General features: G+C 40.5%; 1 protein-coding gene across 10 annotated transcripts in view; it reads right to left on the minus strand.

Annotated features, from left to right (window-relative positions):
- Window positions 1-7,072: 7,072 nt before the first annotated feature.
- Window positions 7,073-22,769, minus strand: part of KIAA0825 (KIAA0825 ortholog) — a 419,202-nt gene continuing 403,505 nt past the window's right edge. For 9 of the 10 annotated variants that reach the window (XM_078852812.1, XM_073344493.1, XM_078852808.1 and 6 more), the window contains one exon: window positions 7,073-7,244. In XM_078852812.1, the coding sequence (XP_078708938.1) occupies window positions 7,121-7,244 (124 nt within the window). In that variant the 3' untranslated portion in view covers window positions 7,073-7,120. The remainder of the gene's footprint in view (window positions 7,245-22,769) is intronic. The other variant, XR_012158966.2, reaches the window with a different exon arrangement.

A 22,769-nucleotide genomic window follows, 5' to 3' on the forward strand; every position in this document is an offset into this window, starting at 1 on the left:
TTCAGTAACATAAGTGAGCACATTTTGAGGAGTTCCATAAAAGAGTTTCTATCAGTTTATAATTAGCATGTTTTACTGAAGATAAGCTGTAATGGTATTTTGTTAAGGCCTCCTAGCGGAGAAGAGAATGGAATGTTTCCTCAAGAGGAAACTAATTAAAAGAAACCAGGTCCCATTCCTGGCTTGGGACTGCTGGGAGGGTGGAGAGATGGATTAAAGAACATCCACTTGCAACCAAAAATAGTTCTAGAACCAATAGCTTTGTTGCCTATGGTGCCTACAAAATGTCCTCTGTTGGAATAAGAGATGATCTATGGGAGGCTTTTTGAAAAATAGCAGTTGTTAAAAGACAGGTATATATCTTCCTTAACCTCTGATTTTTTCAAAACTCCATCTGTTTTAAATGTCGTGAGCTTTATTATTCCAGAGATTTTAGCACATTTCCCCTGTTTATTATTTGCATTCCAATAGCACTCAGATGCTCTAATCAGGATAGGGGCCCTACTGAACTAGGTCCATACAAACAGATAGTAAGAAAGAGTTCCTGCCATGAAGGTTACAGTCCAATTTAATGCAACATGAGTAGAGCTGTTTGAAACTCTTTCTGTTCTATACGAAATTCTGACAATTCAAAGAAGTTTGCATTCGGAATCAAAATAAAAACTAGAAATTTCAAAATTTCCCACAGAATGGAAATTCAGAACATTTTTAATTTCAGAAACATTTAAATATTTGCATTCAATTTTTCTGAAACAAAATGGAGGTGCCAGCTGCCCTGACTCTGGGCTCCCAGGGAATCCTCTGGAGTTGGGGGCAGTCTACTGATTTCCTGCAGTGGAGTAAGGAACACAAGCCAGGGTTCTCAGGGCTTCCCAGGCCCCTGTTGTGAAGCAGGGAGCCTAGCTTTGGAGAGTCCCTTTCTCCAGCTGGGGATCCCAGGGTTTCCAGGGTCCCAGTCTGGATCCAGGACCCTTGGAATTCTTGCAATCCCCAACTCTGAAGTAGTCTGTATGGCAGAGCTGACCCAGAACCACAGATCCTGGAGCCCAGACTCCTCCAGCCGACAGGAAACCAGGCTGGTTTCTGTTGTAACCCTACCCAAGCAGTCTGGGGCAGGTTTCTAATGGAACCTTGCCTGTGTTTCGATGGAGGTTTGTCAAAACCAAAATATTTCCAGGAAACATTTTGATGAATCATCATTTTCTGATAAATGTTTTATTGGAAAATTTCCAGCCAGCTTTAAACAAGAATGTTACAAACAAACTAAAGGAAAGGAGAAGAGACGATGAAGGTAACAGTGACAGAAATATGTGGTTACCTCTAGCCAGGTGCACCATTCGCTGGCTTTGAGTAATTCAACATTTTTGTTTAACGTTTTAAAATATAACAAACAGAAAATGTTAATGAGATCAGACTACCCTACTGGTCACCAGGTATTTAAGGCCTTGATTCTGCAAGGTACTTATGAATGTGTATAACCTGAAGACCAATGAGAATACACACATGCTTAATTTACACACATGCTTAAGTACCATCCTGAATTGGAGTTTAAATGAGTTTCTTGAAACCAGAAGAGCAGAACTTTTTAAAATACTAACGTATATTGTTACATAGATCATGCATACACTTTCCTTTTAAATTTCAATAGCTTTCATATTTCATGCAAGTAAAAATTATAATGGTTCAGACACAATGTGGCAAAACACATTGGGGTTTTCTTTTTCTTTTCATGACAATTAATGCTAAATTAAAATAAAAAGGTGCCTATACCCTTCCCAAGGACTAAAATAAACACATCTTATGGAAAATAAGGGGCAAGTCCTTGGATGTCACTGTGGGGCAGAAAGTACAGCTCAGGGTCTGTGTGCAAAAGTGGCTTAAAACTCACCTTTGCTTTCTTCTAATCCTGCTGATGCGTCAGGCAGGGGACTGGCCCTGTACATTATCAGCACTCCTGAGAGATGCATTGACATATCCCAGGCAACAAATGTTCCAAGGAGGTGAAAACACAGTTCAGAGTTCTTGGACTTCAAGAATGTCATGGATCCTTTCCCCTACTACACCAGCAGGAGAGAGAGTGAGAGAGAGGAGTGGTGTGAAAGCCCCTATAGCCCTGTCTTGATATGTACAAAGGGTGTGTTTTTCAATTATGTTAATTCAAATATGACAGAAAGCCTTCTTAGTGTTCACTAAGATGCAGGGTAATATATTTACAGCCATGTCAGCTGGCTATGTTGTAGACTAGACTTCCTGTACTACACTCAAAGACAGCTTCAAATTAGTTAGCCTGCTTCTTAATGAGCGGTAAGAGGACTTTCCTATCATGTTAAGGTAACTCAGATGAGTTAGCCCATCAAGACAGGGCTATGTTAGTTGTACCCAACTGTCAAGGTTCCTTCCCCACTCTGAACTCTAGGGTACAGATGTGGGGACCTGCATGAAAACCCCTTAAGCTTATTTTTACCAGCTTAGGTTAAAACTTCCAAGGTACAAACTATTTTACCTTTTGCCCTTGGACTTTTTTGCTGACACCACCAAGCATCTAACAAATATATAACAGAGAAAGAGCCCACTTGGAAACGTCTTCCCCCCCCAAATCCTCCCCAAACCCTTCACCCCCTTTCTTGGGGAAGGGTTGATAAAAATCCTCACCAATTTGCATACGTGAACACAGACACAGACCCAAACCCTTGGATCTTAAGAACAATGAAGAAGCAATCATGTTCTTAAAAGAAGAATTTTAATTGAAGAAAAAATAAAAAGAATCACCTCTGTAAAATCAGGATGGTAAATACCTTACAGTGTAACCAGATTCAAAACATAGAGAATCCCTCTAGGCAAAACCTTAAGTTACAAAAAGACACAAAAACAGGAATCTACATTCCATTCAGCACTGCTTATTTTATCAGCCATTTAAACAAAACAGAATCTAACACATATCTAGCTAGATTACTTACTAAGTTCTAAGACTCCATTCCTTTTCTGTTCCTGGCAAAACAACACACAGACAGAGATACCTTTTGTTTCTCCCCCGCTCCAGCTTTGAAAGGATCTTGTCTCCTCATTGGTCATTTTGGTCAAGTGCCAGCGAGGTTATCCTAGCTTCTTAACCCTTTACAGGTGAAAGGGTTTTTCCTCTGGCCAGGAGGGATTTTTAAAGGTGTTTACCCTTCCCTTTATATTGAGCAGTCAGAGGACTTTCCTATCATGTTAAGGTAACTCTGATGAGTTAGCCCATCAAGACAGGGCTATGTTAGTTGTACCCAACAGAAGCCCCTTTGTCATAGGATCATCATGTCAGCGTGCACCCTCATGCTGTGGCATGGTCCTCCAGGTGCCCCACCCTCATTTTTCCCTTCTCAGGTTCCTCAAGAGTACTTCTCCAACATTCTCTTAGGCTAATAACACCCAGGGGTAATTGATTAATATGGACAGCGCAAATCCTCAAATAAAGTTCAATAACATAATTTAAAAGGTTCAAGCTCCATTTCCTTCTGTGACTCCAGGGTCTTCATCAGTCTCAGTCATCCTTCAGACTGGTGGGCTCTCGGGCTTACCCCAAAGTTCCCTTCTAGAGTTGAAAAGCGCAAACAAAACAACAGTGCAAACAATATCCACCCACCCTGGGCTTAATCATAGTCTCACGTCCCTCCCACGTTTTTTCCAAGCTCCATGCCCCATGTACAGCACAGTGGCACTCCCCTGGGTCTTCCTCTTTTTCCAGAGTTTCCTCCTCCCACCATCCAGGCTTCTCCCTGTCTCCCTAGTCCCAGTGAGCCCGTGCAGAGCACTCTGCTCTCAGCAGCCTCTCTTTCAGGCAGCTAGAGCCCCATATTTGAGTGCTTTCTGTTATTTTCTCTCTTTCCCCCACACTCCTCACTAACTCTCATACTCGACTCATCCAATCTCCCTTCCTCTAGGGCCCAGGGTCAGCTGACCAGACACAGGTGCACTAGCCTCTTTACTCTTAGAGGACCAGTGCCACCTGTGACATCCTTACACTTGGTCTTTCCAGGAAAATTTGCATGGCTATGGGGTCAGATTACACCAGTGAAGCACCACCGGAGTGAATCTGGCCCTTAAACTCCTATATCTTTTACAATTATATCTTCCTTTTCTTGTGAATTCACTCTGCTAAAATCTCTATATTTCACCTCCTAGCCTTTCTCAACTAAGAATGAGTGTAAATATGTGAAAGCCAGTCTTGGATCAACAAGCATATGAGAAGAGCTAATATATAAATTAAGGGAGCAAATAGTTATAAGAGTATGAATATGTCACTTTTAAAAATGAAAGTAATTTCTGGAGATAACTGAACTTTAAATATAGTGTACAGACACTATTTTATGGGAGGAAGTTAAGGAAAGCAGGGTCCTGTTATACAAATATTCTTAATTTTAGATGGAGGTGAAACAGATGTAAAAATAAGCAGCCTCTTTTAAGTATTACTTCTTGCTCTCCTTCAAAATAAATAAATAAAATAAACAGTCTTTCTGACAAATCAATGGTATTCCATTTAGCAATCATAATTTTAAACTCCATTGCTCTTATTCAGACTTAATTCCACTCAAAAACAAACACAGAATGTTGCAAAAGTGTCTGCTCAGTACAAGTTATTTCCCCCATTACATCTTGAGAGCCAGTGAGAAGGAACACTTCATATGGACTATACCTGCATTCCTCACTAATGGTTTAGGGGAAACTTCAGCTTCAAATATGAATTAGTTTATACTCTTAGGTTTATGAAGACAGAGTAGATTTGCACAAGAAAAACATCTGAGTAAGATATTGTGAACATTTTCAGACTTTATTCAGAGTGCGGATTCCATCTCTTTAGCTTTACTTTGTAAAGATTAAAAATATATATATCCCTACTATGGAAGATGTAACTATCCCAGAGTTTTCCACTGGGTTGCTATTGAGTGAACTTTTGAAGGGAGGTATTGAGAATGGTATTTCTTAAGGCTTGCCCACACATTTATTTTGGATTAAGGGAGGGTGTCAATTTAAAGCATTATACCTATTCCAGAGTAACTCCCCAAGTGGAGTGCCTTTTTCCAGTTTACCTTAATCTACTTCCAAAGTTTATCAGAAAAAGTCACTCTTATTCTGGAATAAGAGCATCACATGGGGTGCTATTGTGGATTAGCTATTTCAGTCAACTTCTCTGTGTAGACAAGCCCTTATTTTGTATGACTATACAATAACAAATTAATTAGCTATTCTACACAGTAAAATAACAGTTGACAGAATAGGACAGACTAATCCAAGTATGCTGATTGACCTCCAACCACTTGACATATTATTAATATGGCTAGGAGCATGTATGCCTCATTTGTCAGCATATTGCATTTACCATTTTAGGGAATCTCGCTATCCATGTTTCAAGCTTTAAAAGCTTAGTTGTGGTTTTAAAAGCGAAATCCAAAGCAGGGAGAAATTGTTTTTACCCTCCAGCACTTCTTTATGATGTATACTGACTGTCTCAAGGTGAAAAAAGGCTGCTTTTTCATTTCTATTTTTAACACTTTAGAAATATCAATGCCTCATTTCCCTCTTTGCTGGTGGACCCAGGCAAGATCTTTGGAAGACTATGAGATGCAGATATCATCTGAAATGGTCTAATGTCTGGTCTACATTAGAAATATGACCAGTCAGGGGAGATTGGATTAGATTAGAGTCTCATGCAGCATCACTATTTAGGTCTTAACGTGATCTTACCAAGGTCCTTTGGAAAAGAGAGGTCACACTGGTCCATCTTTCCATTTGTTTATATCATTGTAAATCAGGAGTAATTCTGTTCAACTCAATGGAGTTACACCAATAAAAAACTCCTCTGAGAGGAGATTCAGACCCATTGTGTGCTGATTGTAAGAACCAGCTCCTCCTGCCTAGGAAATGGAGCAGGGAGAGCTACAGCTCAGCTCACAGCCCTACTAAGCTCTTGTCAGTGTTCTCCAGCAAAGTAAGGGAAACGAGAACTCCATGTTTCCAAAGCAAAAAAGTAAGTATAAAAAAGTCTGGCTTTTTTTTACAATAGAGCAATGTTCATGAGCCCTTCCTTGCAGCCAACAACAGGGACATCTAAAAAGCTTTTAAAAACTGGTTTTCTTGAAGGAGATTTCAGATGAAAATACAAATTTTGACTATGACTGATATGAATATCAGATAACACAGCTGTAAAGGGTTTATCATTGAAAATGGACTTAACTATACTTACATTAGAAAGAAACAGTGGATGGAAAAATAGATTTTTCATTTCTCAGTTCACTGTTAAGATGGTTCTTGGAGCATTGTCTGCACTTGAACTGTTTTGTTTTCAATAAAAGCATGCATTTTAAAGCCTTTTAAACTTTAAAGCTGTTGTGAACAATGTGCTTTTAAGTCTGAGCCCCATGGCATGGTGGATGAGGAGATGTTCTACCTCAGTGGGAGTGGTATGCCTGAGGCAGCCACAATTTCTCCGAGGAAGCACCCACTAAAGCAGCCTCTGCTACAGTCACTCACAAGGGCGTATCCGCTGCACTCCACAAAGAAAGGTGGATGCTGAGGTGAGAGGTCAGGTCCATGGCACAGTCTTGGGAATCTTCCCCTTCTTTGGGGAGCCTGTCACCACTAACCTGAGCAGTCCTTCATAAGGGTGCATTTGGATGGAACTAGGGAAGAGGCTTCCTGAGCTCTGATCTCTAACCTCTGGCACACCCACATAGGGTTAGATACACTTGGATGCCCACAGGACATCTGTAATATACTGGCAAACTTAGGCTGGAAAATGTCCAAAGTAGTAGTATGTATAATGCTGTGGTTTTATGCTTTAAAAACAGTTCCTCATTTGGCCTTCAGCTTCTTGTTTCCGCTGCACCAAGGTATGTCCTACCGTGTAACACAGCATTTTCACATTATTCTTGGCTACCACACACACATAACAGTTGCTGTTTTAAGGGGGTGACTAGGCAATAATAGAGCAACATCCTTTAGTTTCTAACTGCTACTCGTCCAGATACAAGTTCCCCTGCTTTCTAGCCATTGAATGTATGCATAAGAGGGATTTTTTTCAGTTATCACTAAACAATTATTGTAATAATGTTTAATTCAGCAGAAAGTGCTACACAAACGCTTTTCAAGGTGACAGTTCTTCTTTATCTTCTGAGGCAAGAGGGGTCTGTATGAAATAAACTTTTTTTAGGTGTTCCACCATAGCTTTTTCGTCCTCTTCCAGAGCTCCATCTTCTTTCATCTCCCATCTAAAAGAAAATATACTTTTGTTAGTTCCCCTGTATTTTTCAAATCAGTCATTAAACAAACTGATAAAAAAATTCAAAATAGACACCATCTGTTTATTGCCAAACGTATTGTGTTAACTGAAATTTCTGAACCACACTAGATATGAACAGAAAAAAAAATCACACCCTATGCAAGCCTTCTGGCATTTAAACTGCCAAATCTCTGACAAGCTTCCTCCTATGTCTATGCCCCAGCATTTTCCCTTTCAGTTTTGTATCACACCTTAATAGCAAATTGACCAGAAGCAGTGCAAAACTGACAGAGAGAGGTGGAGCAGCTAGCATGTGTTTTTGAGATGGAGGTTGGCAAATACTTCCCAGAGTTAATTACTTTAAAGTGAAAATCAGAAAGCACAGGATTCTCTATTCATGAACAGTGTGGCAGGTCATCATACTGTTAAAGGGTACAAATGAATTTAAAGAGCTTCCTTACAAAATGGCTTAGTTTTCTGAAAATGTCACATACACTGTCACCTCTAGAAGTGACACAAGCATCTTCCCTTTCTCTCATATGGATACCCACTCTAACCTACGATTAGCTACCCCTATTAAAATTAATCGCAAAAGTGTCATTGACTACAAAAGGGATTGGGATTGGATCCTAAGTGAACAACAGAGCACCCTAGATAGAAAATATATGTTTTAATTACAAGTATGGTCTCTTTTTACTGCATTCTCTGTGTATGTATGTTTTCACTATCAGTGATACATAGGCTTATTTTAAGAAATATTCTTCATATTTTATAATATTACCTTTCATATCATTATTAGGAACATCTGCAGGGAATGACTGTGCAGATAGTTATTTTTATTTAGCACCATTCATATTTCAACATCAGTTATTGTAAGACACAAGGAAGGACATTCAAACATATTTATTAGTTTATTAAGCAGAATTGAATTTGCTGATGATGGAGCAAAGTTTTACTAAAGTTCCACAAACCACTCCACAGAAACAGGGTTTTCTTTATACAATAACAGTGTAAGCACCATTTTACTCTCACTTCTAAAGAACAGCAATAAACATCTCCATTGTCAAGATCAAGAGTATTTGATCATTTCTAAAGACCTATTGAAAACCTTTCCAATAAATGTCATGACTATAACATTCATCTGCACTGGGAACCCCTCTTCCTCCAAAAATCTCCTGAAGGTCTACCTGTTCCACTAACATTATAGCATTACATCTCATTCTGAGCCTGATTCTGTTCTCATGTACACCAATTTTATACTGAATCCCACTGACATGAGGGTAGTTATTCCTGCTTTACGCTGATGTATGTAAGAATGGAATAAGGCCCTCTGTCTTGGGTCTATACTTTGTTGTAAACAAGTTTGGCTTTTAGAATATGTTGTTTGGACCAGGGACTCTCTTTAGTCTATTTTACTGTAGTGCCATATCCATTTGCAATGCCATATAAGTGATGATAGATTCAATTCCTAAATGTTTCTGGTATGATATCAGTAGCAAAATGGTGACCTCTCCAAGCACCCTCTTCCCCGCCCCCGCATTACTACTGAGGTGAATACAGGAAATTCAAACTTCTCCTTTTCAGTTTCTGTCTGATTGGCTGCAGTAATATAATGACTTAGCACTTACCAATACTTTTCATCCACAAACTATTATTTATTTTTATTATGACAGCACCTAGGAGCCCCCAATCATGGATCATGTGCTAGGGCACTGTACAAACAAATAACATTGTGACAAGATGGCTAATGTTCACATGGTGGGTCCTGCACTTTTCTTAGTCTGTGTGTGTAGAGGAGGAGGGTGCTACGATGCCACCCCTTACCCCTGCTCTTGGGCACTGAGGACCCTGGTAGCGGCCCGGGAGGTGACAGAGGAGGGAAGCAGGGGAGGGTTTGCTCCTCACTCTGAGTCCCAGCCACTCTCAACCCCTGGGGGTTTCCCTCATCCCCCTTAGGTGGGGTTACCCTCGGTCCTTAGATGCTGCGGGGAGGGAGTCTCCCTTACTTCAGTTCTCTGGTCATCACAACACACATTCCAATTCCAGTCCCAGTCCTCCTCTGACTGCCTGAAGCACGGGGTTTTATTAGGTTCCTGACAGGGCCTTAATTGACAACTGGTGCTCCAATTAACCTGCAGCAACCCTCCCTAGTCTACAGGGAACCACGCCTTAATTAGCCTTGAGCTTATATATTTCCCCTCTAACACTCTACCACTACTCCCTGGCCCTCCTGTATCACAATATATTGACAGTCCCTGCACCAAAGAGCCTATAATGTAATCTCAAAACACTTGACAAAGGTGGGTAAATAATACGATCACCACTTTTTACACATGGGAAAACTGAGGTATAGAGAATTTCAGTGCTGAAGGTCATGCAGAGAATCAAGGTCAGTACCAAGAAGAGAACTCAGACTTCCTAACTGCTAATAAATACTGTCTACACCGAGCCACTCTGTCCTCGGTAAAAAGATGGAATATTTATCTGAAAGTCCCACTGACTTCAGTGAGAGTTTCACGTGCATATATGAGGGCAGACTGATACAAAATGATAGCAGTATATTGATATGCATTGTGAAGATGTATCTTTACTGCCAGAGGGGATTAGAAATTTCGTTTTTTAAATAAAAATGTAAGGTCTAGTAAACATAGCAAAATCTAGAGAAACCGTGCAGGAGATCTTAGATCTCAGGATCTCATGGACAGCAGGAGTAGATGATCCTCAAACCCAGGGATCGGCAACCTTTGGCCTGCAGCCCGCCAGGGTAAGCCCCCTGACAGGCCGGGCCAGTTTGTTTACCTACCGCGTCTGCAGGTTCGGCCGATCACAGCTGCTACTGGCCGCGGTTCACCACTCCAGACCAATGGGAGCTGCGGGAAGCGGTGCGGGCCGAGGGATATGCTGGCTGCCACTTTCCACAGCCCCCTTTGGCCTGGAACGGCGAACCACAGGCAGTGAGAACTGCGATTGGCCAAACCTACAGACGTGGCTTAAACAAACCAGGTCGGCCCGCCAGGGGGCTTACGCTGGTGGGCCGCATGCCAAAGGTTGCCGATCCCTGCTCAAAGCAAATATCCTGATATCATGCAAAGTCATTAGTAAAAATGGGTAAACAATATGAATAACTGTTTCAAAACAAAGTTTTTCAAAGTGTTTCCTGAAGCATTAGTGGTTAAGACTTCCATAATTTGTAATCCAATACAACCAAATTTAACATATACCTTACAGAATTCTGTATAAAGAAGACAACCATTGCCAAATTATCCTTACCCTCGAAGGAAGGATAGTCTTGTGGCTAAGGTACATGATGGAGACGCAGGAGAGCTAGATAATATTCCCAGTATTACCACAGTCTCATTATGTAATCTTGATAAACCTTTTAATCGCTGTGTGCCTCCTTTTCCTCACCTATATAATAATATATTTCATCAGAAGGAGTTGTGATGTTTCATTCATTATTTATAAGATGCTGAAATACTGCTGTGATGAGGTCTATAGAAATGCCAATAAATAAAATATACGTTCTATTGATTACCACCACATACAAAGGCAAAACAAATTACAAAAACTATAAAATGCAGAAAAATTACCTTTGCATTTTACAGATTGTGATATGTTTTATTTATCAGTGTCAAAACAGATTCCAGCTGTTAATAAAACCATTAATTGATTCTTGATTAAGCAGGATATTGACTAATTTAACTGCCAAGGAAATAAGGCTAACTCTGTCTAAGAAAAAGCAAAACATAAAAAGCTGTCTGGTGTTTGTTCTTTTTTGCATATGTATGCAACCCACACACCTCCTGGGTGTGGTGTTCTGCCCATCTAGTGGCACTGAGAACAGTTAGAGAGAGAGAGAGAGAAAGAGATTGGGTCTGATCTACAGCCTCAGCTAATAGTCAATTAGCTTTTCGCTTATACAGTAGAGACTCATGCACTAAGCTCCAGTCTGTCAGTGTTATATGCTTTATTGCAATTTAATACTTTATAAATACTCAGCAAAATTAGTATTGTATAAATAATGTTATAAGCTGGATGAAACCTTATTATTAATTGAGTTAAAACCTCATTCAAACTGATGTATGAACGCATCCTTCATTTAAGACAGCTAAGAGATAGTTAAGGTTCTCAACCTGTGGTCCATGGACCACTGTGGGTCCAACAGACTATCATAGAATCATAGAATATCAGGGTTGGAAGGGACCTCACGAGGTCATCTAGTCCAACCCCCTGCTCAAAGCAGGACCAATCCCCAACTAAATCATCCCAGCCAGCGTTTTGTCAAGCCTGACCTTAAAAACCTCTAAGGAAGGAGATTCCACCACCTCCCTAGGTAACCCATTCCAGTGCTTCACCATCCTCCTTGTGAAAAAGTTTTTCCTAATATCCAACCTAAACCTTCTCCACTGCAACTTGAGACCATTACTCCTAGTTCTGTCATCTGGTACCACTGAGAACAGTCTAGCTCCATCCTCTTTGGATCCCCCTTTCAGGTAGTTGAAAGTTGGATAGTATCAAATCCCACCTCATTCTTCTCTTCTGCAGACTAACAATCCCAGTTCCTTCAGCCTCTCCTCGTAAGTCATGTGTTCCAGTCCCCTAATCATTTTTGTTGCCCTCCGCTGGACTCTTTCCAATTTTTCCACATCCTTCTTGTAGTGTGGGGCCCAAAACTGGACACAATACTCCAGATGAGGCCTCACCAATGTCAAATAGAGGGGAACAATCACGTCCCTCGATCTGCTGGCAATGCCCCTACTTATACAGCCCAAAATGTCATTAGCCTTCTTGGCAACAGAGCAAACTGGTGGCTCACTGTTGACTCATAGTATTTGTTTTATTCCTAATTTGTAATTAGTGTTGCAACTTTTCAACCTGAGCAGCTAGTCAAACTTCAGAGACCTGTGAGGTTCCAATTGGAAGTAGAAATTGATAGAGTCTAGTATTTTCTTTGATGTAATTTTATTATATACAAGGAATACATTGTATGCCTAAAGTTTGGCCTGATTTTCAGCACTGCTGAGCACCTGCAGCTCCCATTAACTTTAATTATCAATTGTTTAGGTGCCTAAATGTGGATTTAGGAACCTCACTTTAGACATCAAATTTTGAAAATCTTGCCCATAATTCTGAAAGTCAGTTTGGGCCAAATCCTGAAAGGTGAGTAATACCCCTTTCTTCTTGAGTAAACGAACTCTGCTATGGCTTGATTAATTTTGATGATGGTCTAGCTAATGCAAATAGGGGGGGTTCGAAGCGTCGCTTCAGCTGCTCCATGACTGCAACCTATGAGCTGTGGAGGAAGATGAAAATCAATGGGAACCAATGACAGTCAGTGGGACTTAGGCTCCTAGGTGCCTAAATCAATTTTGAAAATGAGATTTAGATTCTTAAATCAGTTAGACAATGCCTAAATATCTTTAAAAATCTGGGTCAAAGCTCTTGGGAGCAGGTTTTGTATAGTGTCTTGAACAATAGTCTAAGTAACTCTGTCAAATTCAGTTAAGTTATACTGATGTAAAACCTATGTAAGCAAGAGGAGATTCAGGCTCCTGATACTTATCATTTGGAGGCAAGGGACATTTATCCATAGATAGAATGAACCAGTGTCTTTAAACCCTTTCCAATGTAACTGGGGTTGGAGGTAGTTCTTTTCTGAGATCTCTCAGTAACATATTTGTAGCTAGTATCACAACATTGCACAAATTTGTATAATAATTTAGCCTCGGCATAGGATCAAAGAGTCCCAAGAGAAATAGTTTTTATAATAAAGACAAGTCCAGGTAGGTAATCCATATTATAATTTCTTTGATCACAGGACAAATGGTCATGGCAACTCTAAATGAGAACAAGACCACTAGCACTAAAAGCATTATTACTAATGTAATAATAATAATAATATTAGTAATTAGTAATTATTACGAATATAATAATAGCCACATCTCAGAGGCTAGAGTAGTTTGTGTTGCTTATGTTTTACTAAAGATTTTGGGTCAGACTGTGGATCTGGATCTCAGTTACACTAGTGTAAATCTGAAATAATTTGATTTAAAGGGAGTTATTCTCATCAGTGCAAGTAAAATCAGAATTTAGCCCTCTGTGCTTAGATCAAACAGGTTAAATACAAGCTTCCCCTCCCTCCTGCAAATACTATAAAAACACTTTATATTATGTTGGGGGCTGGGCAATTACACCACTCCATTGAAACTCCTGGGTGGGGGAGCCACTTTCCATTCAAGCTACAAGAGGGCACAATGAAATGTTCCTTTGTTTAATAATAGCTGAAACAATGGAAAACTACTGCCCAATGACTTGACTGCATGTAAGTCTGGGCAGTGGCTGAGCCATGCGGTTTCTCAAGGGTCTGATAAACACAAGGGACTGATCTGGTTGCAGCTGTGTATCTGTGTGGGTGGGAAAGAAGCAGCAGAAATATCAGAGAAGGAAAGAAGCCATGATGGCTGGAAAAACACCAGTATCACCCCAAGAAAAACTAAGGCCATGTCTACATTTACAAGCATCCAACAGCGCAGCTGTACCCACATAGCTGCATCACTGTAAAATCACTTGTGTAGCTGCAATATGCTGATGGAAGAGAGCTCCCTGTTGACATAATAAAATCAGCTCAACCAGTGGACGTAGCTATTTTGGCGGGAGAATGTCTCCCACTGACATAGTGCTGTGCACACAAGGGCTTATGCCGGCAAAACTTGCTGGCTCAGTGGGGTATTTTTTCACACCTCTGAGTGACAAAAGTTTTGCCAACATAAGTGGTAGTGTAGACATGGCTTAAGAGAGAACATTCTGGGTAAAGTGCTGGCTGGAAAAAGGCTTGGAATTCTGAGCAAATAACTTTCTCCTGTTGTTTGATTCCAGTGGTATTCAGGGAAACAGGATGTGGTTACATTTTTTGTAAATAATCAGGATCACAACAAAGAAATACTTGACTCCATCATCATTTTCTCCTCCTAACAGAAACAACTCACAACCCCCTAAAAACTGGCTAAGTGCTCAGATCAAAAAGGTGTTTTAATACTTTAAAAGTTATTTCAGGTCATAACCCATTTTTGCATTTATTCATAATCTGTTGGTCACCAGCGTGCATTTATCTTTTAATCACTGGGCATTCCTCTCTGTGACAGATCACTGAAAGGAACAACCAATATAACCATCAAGAAGATTAGGAGGCTTAATGTTTGTCTGAAACCATGGTGGTTGATATTCACACAATCAATGCCCCAGAAGGACAGAAGACTCTGGATATGGTTTAATCAGGCTGAAACTTTATTATTAGATATCTGGGACTAACAGGTAGATAACAGTGTAGAGTGCAGGTAACTCCATGATTATTTCAATATCTACCCAGGGGCTTCTGTCAGTCCTTACTTTTTCCACCAAGATTCCAGCCAACCCACTGCTGGGACCTTATCATCCCCCCCTTGAATGAGGGCTAAGGTGGGCTATAAGGGAGCGGGGAAGCTGGCTCACTGCCATGCCAGTCATAGGCACCCAGAGCCCCCGCTGTTCTGCTCCTTTACCAAACACCTCCTTTAAGTCCTTTACCAAGCCATTTATCTGGTCACTGTATCCCCTGCCTACAGAATACCTGCACTGGACATCTGCCCCACATACTGAGTTGCGACATCATAGCTTAACTCCCTTCCCTACTCACCCTAACAAAGCCCTCCGGATCCGGCTGTGAGGAAGGCGAAACCCCACCCCCACCCCTACTTGGCCAATCTGGTGAGGGAAAAGAAAGGAGCAGGTAGCATGATGCCCACAGCAGGTCCTAATCAAACCTGGTATTTTGTCACTTCCAAGGGTGGGTGCTTCTCTGCCCAGCCTGGGGAAAAGGAGGCTTCTCCCACCGGGCATGCCCTTTATCAACTCCCTGCCCTTCCGTTCCCTGCGGGATGAGTCAGCATCACCATGCTAACCTGCTTTGCTTTTGTAGCAACGTCTGTGCCTCTCTCTTCCCCCTACCCTTAAAGGAGAGGCACACAGGCCACATCCGGCCTGCGGGACTGTCCTGCCCGGCCCCTGAGCTCTTGGCCGGGGAGGCTTGCCCCCAGCCCCTCCCCTGCTGTTCCCCCGCAGCCTCACCGCGCCATGCTGCTGGTGTAGTGTATTAAGCTGCTCTGTGTAGGAATGTGCTACACTGGTAGCAGTTATAGAGAGTAATTTACTGCAGTACACTGGCGGAACGCTCTGGGTGGTGCGGCTGTAATGTAACAGCCACCGGTGCTCTGTGCTGCGTGGTAAGGGGGTAGGGGGGTTGGATAGAGGGCAGGGGAGTTTGGGGTGGTGGTCAGGGGGCAGGGGTGTGGATGGGGTCTGGGCTGTCAGAGGGCGGGGAATGGAGGGGGTTGAATGGGGGAAGGAGTCTGGAGGGGGGAGTCAGGAAGGAAGCGAGGTTGGATGGGGCAGCGGGGAGCAGTCAGGGGACAGGGAGCGGGGGGTGGTGGTGGATGGGGCAGGGGTCCTGGGGGTCCCCGGCGCAGTCAGGGGACAGGGAGCGGGGGTGGTGGTGGATGGGGCAGAGGTTCTGGGGGGGCCATCAGGGAACAGGGGGTTGGATGGGGCAGGAGTCCCAGGGGAGTATCAGGGGGTGAGAAGCAAGAGGCGGGGCGGATGGGGGCGGGGGCACAGCCTCCCCTAACCGGCCCTCCATACAATTTCCGAAACCCGATGTGGCCCTCAGGCCAAAAAGTTTGCTCGCCCCTGCTTTAAAGCAATATATCCCTTCCCCCAGCAAGCCAGACAAAGGTTGCCCCCGCTTAAATTGCAGTTTGGTCAAATCTCACACAGCACACAGTTCCTCAATTACTCAAGTAAGAAACACTTTACCAAAAGCAATGAAATATACTCTCAATAGACCGATATAAGGTGCATGTCCATGACCAAAGTTTTGCAATAATTAACATGTTATTATCCCATATAGATATGACTCTACTGCCACATTTCAGCACAATGAAGTATTAATATTAGCTACTGTGAATGACTATTATGATTGCCTGCTTCATCCTCAGATTTATGATATGATTATAACATCTGACTGGATAAGAAGTCTGTGCAGTTACTTGAGCAAGCTACCCAGATAAATGCTCTTAAACAGGGTGGCTGTCTTTTTCTTCTTCCCCTAATGCATCAAGGAGCCTCTTCAAACCCAGGAAGAAGTAGTGCAATCATTAACTTGAATTTATGGCCCTTAGAATCATTCTGAAACACCACTCAACTTGTCTGATTGATTCATTTTAATTAATATGATTTGTTATATATTTTTAAGTAGAAGAGTTGTCTGCTCAGAAAGAATGCAACTAAAAATGCTACCAGAAAACATTTAAAATAGTTCTGCGTGAGGCACAACACAAATGGAAGTATTGCAGTCTATGCCAACAGAAGCGTAACTTACCCAAAACAATAGATCAGGGGATTCTCTCTATAGGTATTGTCTTCGTACTTGTCAGTGCATTTCACTGAAGAATTTGTAAAGTCTTTAAACCAGTTCAAAGAAGTTAAAAATATCCTGTTTTCCATTCATTATGTGGTTAAATTTGCCATTACCTGACAGTGTTTATTAAATGAGTGTGAAAGACACCAGGTCTCTCTTTCACTTTCTCAAATAGTTGCATTAGTGTAAGCTCAAAGTGTTATTACAAAAACCCTAATGGACAACAGAAGTCAAGGCAAGAATCTATGTTTGTTTTTCCAAAAAGGATGAAAAAAATGCCTCTGTGTTCAAATGGAGGGAAGGATTCAACATTTTCAACTCCAGAATTGTCCAAAATAGAACATGTTTTTACTAGCATATCACAAATGCATGACAATTGTTTTGGCACTAATAGCTGGCACAAATTCAACCATGCAGTAGCCAGTTCAACTAATGTGAATGTGAATGAAATTACCATCATGAATTACTTTCAAAATACTGGCTCCATCAGCTGAACAGCCAACGTGCAACCTCTGTTATTTCAAATTAATAGCAATGTGGCTTTTAGAGAAGACTTTCAAATATATATTTGGCACATATTTTATTTTGGGTTGCCTTAGAATTTTGTAAGATTAAATTAAACCAACAGTCCAAAAGGTACTAGAGGTGTCTGAACCAATTTATGATACAATTATCCAATATTTTGTTTGCAGCTCACATTACCATAATAAGATGAGGGTTAATGTTCTGTAAGTGTAGTAAAGCCATTTTTATAGTCATTCTGTAATTTTTTTAAAAAATAATTAAATTTAAAGGAAAATATTATGAAGTATCAATGTTTTTTAAGGTTTATGACCAGACTTGGAAGAACAAATTGAGCAAAATGTCAAGCTCACTTGAGTCTAGCGGCTTTAAAATGGAACCAAATCCTTTGAAAAGTTCAATTAATATAAGTTTTTAAAAAAGATAAAGTGACAAAATGAGATGATTAATCAATGCCTATGCCACCAGAAAACCATCTAGGAGACTGCTATGATCACAGCTATGTACATAGGTTACTGCAGAAACCTCAGCGCACGATAAACAGAGATGGCAGCAAGGAGAAAAGTATCAAGTTTAGGACTGAAAATAAGCATAGAGGTCTGCCTGCAAAGATCTCCCTTGCAGGACTGGGGCCTTAGTGAATAAAATATATTCATTATACAGTATTCTAAATAATTTCCTGTTTTAAAATCTTTTCACATTAGCTTTGTGTAACATTAAAAGGTATAACTCCTGAGTGGCCTGTCCCTACTTAGGATTTTTCAAAAGCACTTGTGATTAACTTTAAGAAATGATAATTTAGTCTTACAGATCGGAAGACTTTGCACGGAACATATATTTTGTAAAAATATATTCATTGCTATAAAATATGTTTATGGCAAAGTAAAATTTTAAAATTAGAGATGATACTGATGTAAACTTACATGTCTACATTGCCCTGCAGTTCAAACTAAGGGAGTAGTTTGGACTACATTAGTGCAAACTCAAGACCTGTAAGTTCACACCAGCAGCATCTACATGGGGGAACTACAGTGCAGCTCTTTAATGTGAATGGCTATTCACACACCCCATAGTCTGAACAGGGGGGCAGTGTCCACATGCCCTTAGATGACACATTACTGGGTGCACTTGAACAAAATAAAATATCTAACATTTCCTTCACATGCACTTCTCCTGTATGTTGGATATATAGTTAATGTAATATAATCCTATCCACGTATTTTTCTGCTGAATACAACACAATGCTTCAGTGGCCAAATCAAATAATCATTGAACTCAGTGGGAGTCTTACCATCTGTGGCCTACCCAGATCGTCACCCAAGACACAGGGTGGGGAGTGGAGTGCAGGCTCCATGGACTGCTGTTTCCCCACATAGGCAAGTGAGCAGAGAGGGACTGTGATGGGGAATACTTATCCCACACTGGTTTAGCAGGGGTTAATCACACTCTGGAGGCCAAAAGGCCACACCCCCTCATCCCTGCTGGGCCGTGCTTCAGCTGGAACCAGGATATAAAAGGGAGCAACTTAGCTCAGTTTGGGTTGACTGCTGAAGGGAACAGAAGTGAGTTGCTGGCTCTTGGAGATGGACTGCCAGTGCTCCAGGATGCAGAGGCCAGCTGGGCTGCAGCTCCAACCAACCCCCCAATACCACAGATGGAGAAGAGACCACAGAACCCCTGAAACTACCAGCCATGGAAGAACGGATAGGAAGTAGCCCAGGAGGACTAAGCATTGATCTGGTTGAGGTAGCGAGCTTGACTCAGCATGTTTTGTAAGGATCTCTGCTGAGCTGGTGGTGGATACTGCTGCTGGAGACAGGGCCTTGGGCTGGGATCCAGTGGAGTAGGGAAGGCTTGGATACTCTGGTCACTGCCCACTCCTGGTGGATGGCCCATTGCACTCTGGCCACTAGGCTGCACTACCCTGCCACAAAGGGTGGTCCCATTGACTCTGGTCACTAAGCCATGGACTCTCACCAAAGGGCTGCTGCACTGATCCCAACCATTAGGCAACACTGTTGGGAGCCAGGACTACTGTGGTGGCTGGGAAGTCTAGGCCATTTGGGCCATCCCAGTTCTACTTCAATTCCCATACAACCTGACCCCCGCTTGATGGGGGGGAGCTACCCCGCAACAGGGACAAAAACTTTTTCCAGACACTTAATGATTTGGCTAGTGGCTAATGGTCCTAATCTGAGTCACAGTTCCTTCCCAGGTTTCCTAGGGCAGTTCTCCAGGGTACTGACCCTTATGCAGGATAAATATCAATATTTCAACTTTATGTATACCTATACATGGCTAACACTCATATTTTCTCTCTCTCTGTTATACTGAATTATAAAAGCTAAAGGGACAGTAAATTGTTTTGCAATGACCCCAAAATAAATGTTTTACAATGTATTTTTAAAGTCCATGCATGGCAATTTAGTGTGCATACATTTAATACATGATGACATATTTGCTCTGTTGACTTTTGGTTGCAATATTGCGATGAAGAGATGTAAATTGCACCTATACTCCTATGCAGACACTTGAAACTATAATATGAACGATGTATTCTATTTAAGTGTTTGTTACAGATAACAAGGAAACATTTGCAATTAATACCAGAGTTGTAGCATATTATATCAAAATTCTCATAAACACATTCATAGTCAGATAAAATTGACTAAAGGTTAAAATAACACAGGTTTTACCTATCACAGATTTACATTCTTTATGTTAGAATGTATTAAGGAGATAATTTAAAGATAGATTATTTCATTAGTTAATTTGGGAACAGTTTCTGATTTTTGTTTTGTTGATGATTTTATACTCTTGGTCAAAATAAAGATAGATTAAAGGAAATATAAAATTATTTAAAGCAAATGTCATTTATGACAGAGTAAGAATGTATAGAATTGGCGTAAAATACAAGACAATATTCTTTAATCCAAATGCCTATAGAGCTATTAAACTCTAAAAGACAGAAGCCTTGATATCTTCCAAAGATTATAAAGAACAATATTAAAAAACAAAACTGACAAAGTCCTATGAAGATCTGCTTTCATGTAAGTATTTTATAGCTGTGGTTCTTGACTACTGTACCCCTTTCAGAAGTCTGATTTGTCTTGCATACCCAGGGGTGCTGGAACTTGGGGTAATGCTGCACCCCCTGGCTAGAAGTAGTTATAACAAACACCAAATCCATGGTTTCCATCACCAGTACCCCATTATAAAAATGTTCCAGCACCCGTGTGCATACCCCAAGTTTCACCTCACTTAAAAACTACTTGCTTACAAAATCAGACATAAAAATACAAAAGTCACAGCACAGCACTATTACTGAAATGCTTACTTTCTCATTTTGTCAGTATGAAATGTTAGTTTGTACTGACTTCACTAGTGCTTTTTATGTAGTCTCTTGTAAAACTAGGCAAATATCTAGATGAGTTGATGTACCCCCGCCCTGGTTGAGAACCACTGTTTTATAGGATTTCAAATACTGCTATATATTTCCAATTTTGTGCACTTTGTTATAGAAACATTTTCACAGTGATGTATTAGATAAGGCTGTTTAGGCCTTTATGTAAATTGGTAAATTTTTGGATTTCCATTTTCTGAGGATGACCCTTTCTTATTCTCTCAAATTGCTGTAGAACAGTTTGCACCACTACTTAGTACTTTTAATTCATTCAATAAGCCTAACTCATATAATCTTGAGGGCAGGCTGTATATTGGTGTGTGCCACTTTTGATCAGTTTTTCTGTTTAGAATTTGGTATAATCTATGACAACAAAATGTAGGATAAAGATGTTGTTGTCTGTATTATCTGTCACACATTATTAAGCCAGCCCTTACACAGGAATCTAGTAATGGCATCTTATTGTGAAAGTACACTAAAGAATTAAATGGAAGTACAGTTGTTGCCACTGAAAATTTAACTTTTGCTTGGTTTCCAAGCAAGTACCGTAGGTATTTTACATTGTAAGTAGAGGGAAAATCTGGTCTCTCAGACCCCATTGTGTGGTAACCATTGGCAAATGATAACATTTTAATTGTACATCTGTACTTTGGACAGTATGGAATACATATTTCCAGTCCTCTACTTAGCTATTTTATCATTATTACTATTTGTCAAACAATATGCTTGATATTGGGCGAACAAAGTAGAAGACACAATTCTAAATCTAATCTCACCTAAACTCATCTAATCTAAATCATGCACAGACAGTGCCATTCAGACATCATAACACTGGATAAATATTAAAACTCCAAGCAGAGCAAGCTTTTAAGCTTATCTATTTTTAATTTGGTGAGTTATCACTGGAACGGTGTACAGAAGCACTATAGTTTTAAGAGGGATTTGGATGAAAACAGCAAGCACAAGCCAGTTCCAGCTAAGCCTAATGTAAGAAGCAAAGAAGACAAAGGGAGTGGGGAAGGATATGAAAGAGGTGTTTTGAATTCAACTTAAATTCCCATTAATCTTTGATTATATGTTTCAGGAAATGTGCTATGCAATTGAGCCACATGGTTTATGCTAATATGTCTTTAGTTCTAATTTTCTTAATTCAGTTGTTTTGCCATAATTTTCTAGTGTTTGTCTGAATGGTGCACTTTAATAATTGATAAATGGAATATGACAGTGGTAGGAGATAAACAACAAAAATATGCAATTTTTTGGCCATAAACTAAATCCATCACTGTAAAGATGTTTATAGAAGACTATATTTTTCATATGGGAGTGCTGAAGTTAAGGAGGTATTCCAGACAGGAAGTATGGATGAACTGGTTAGATCATATTTTATCAGTGCTTCTAATCATGGTAATACAAACTCTGAAGAGTTGAAGATTAACTTCTTTCTCAGATGAGTAGGCAGATGTTTGTGTTGTAGGAATATAAAAAGAGCCTCCACCCCCAAAAGATACCAAATCTGTCCCTGTGCTGGCACATAATTATGATAAAGGAGTTTTATTAGCCATTTGAAAAGTGAAGGTGGCACTTGTGAAGATGGGACTAGTGTTCTTTTAAAATAATCTGTACATTTTAATCATGGAAAATGGCAAATGAAGCTATTTCTCAATGTCTTTTTTCCCCAACTGATTCAAAATGAAGTTAAAATGAAGCAAAATTATGTTTTGCCAACCTCGGATCTTTGGGATTGATCCTGCAAACTCTCCACAGGCTTGTGTGGAACTCCCATTGAATTCAGTGAAAATTTCCTCAAGTTTGCAGGAACCATCCCATTATCCATAAATATTTGATATCCTTCTATATCTGAAATAGAAATTGTGTGGAATCTGGTCTTTTTGATATGTCTAGTTTGAGACTTCTCTAAGTTAAAACAATATCTTTTGTATGTTAATTAATTAAAGAGCCATGGGGCTGAGGAAACAAGATCCTTATGCTGCATGAGCATATCATCCACATCCACATTTGAACTTATGCTCTTTCTCAACAACAGTAATGCCTTCTGTCATAACATCATCTCTCATAGTCCATCTTCATTAAAGAAAAAAAGAGAAGGCATCTTCTTCTTGTCCCCTTCTCAGATGGAA

The sequence above is a fragment of the Lepidochelys kempii genome, chromosome 5 (genome assembly GCF_965140285.1).
Source record: "Lepidochelys kempii isolate rLepKem1 chromosome 5, rLepKem1.hap1, whole genome shotgun sequence".
In the NCBI taxonomy this organism is placed as follows: domain Eukaryota; kingdom Metazoa; phylum Chordata; order Testudines; family Cheloniidae; genus Lepidochelys; species Lepidochelys kempii.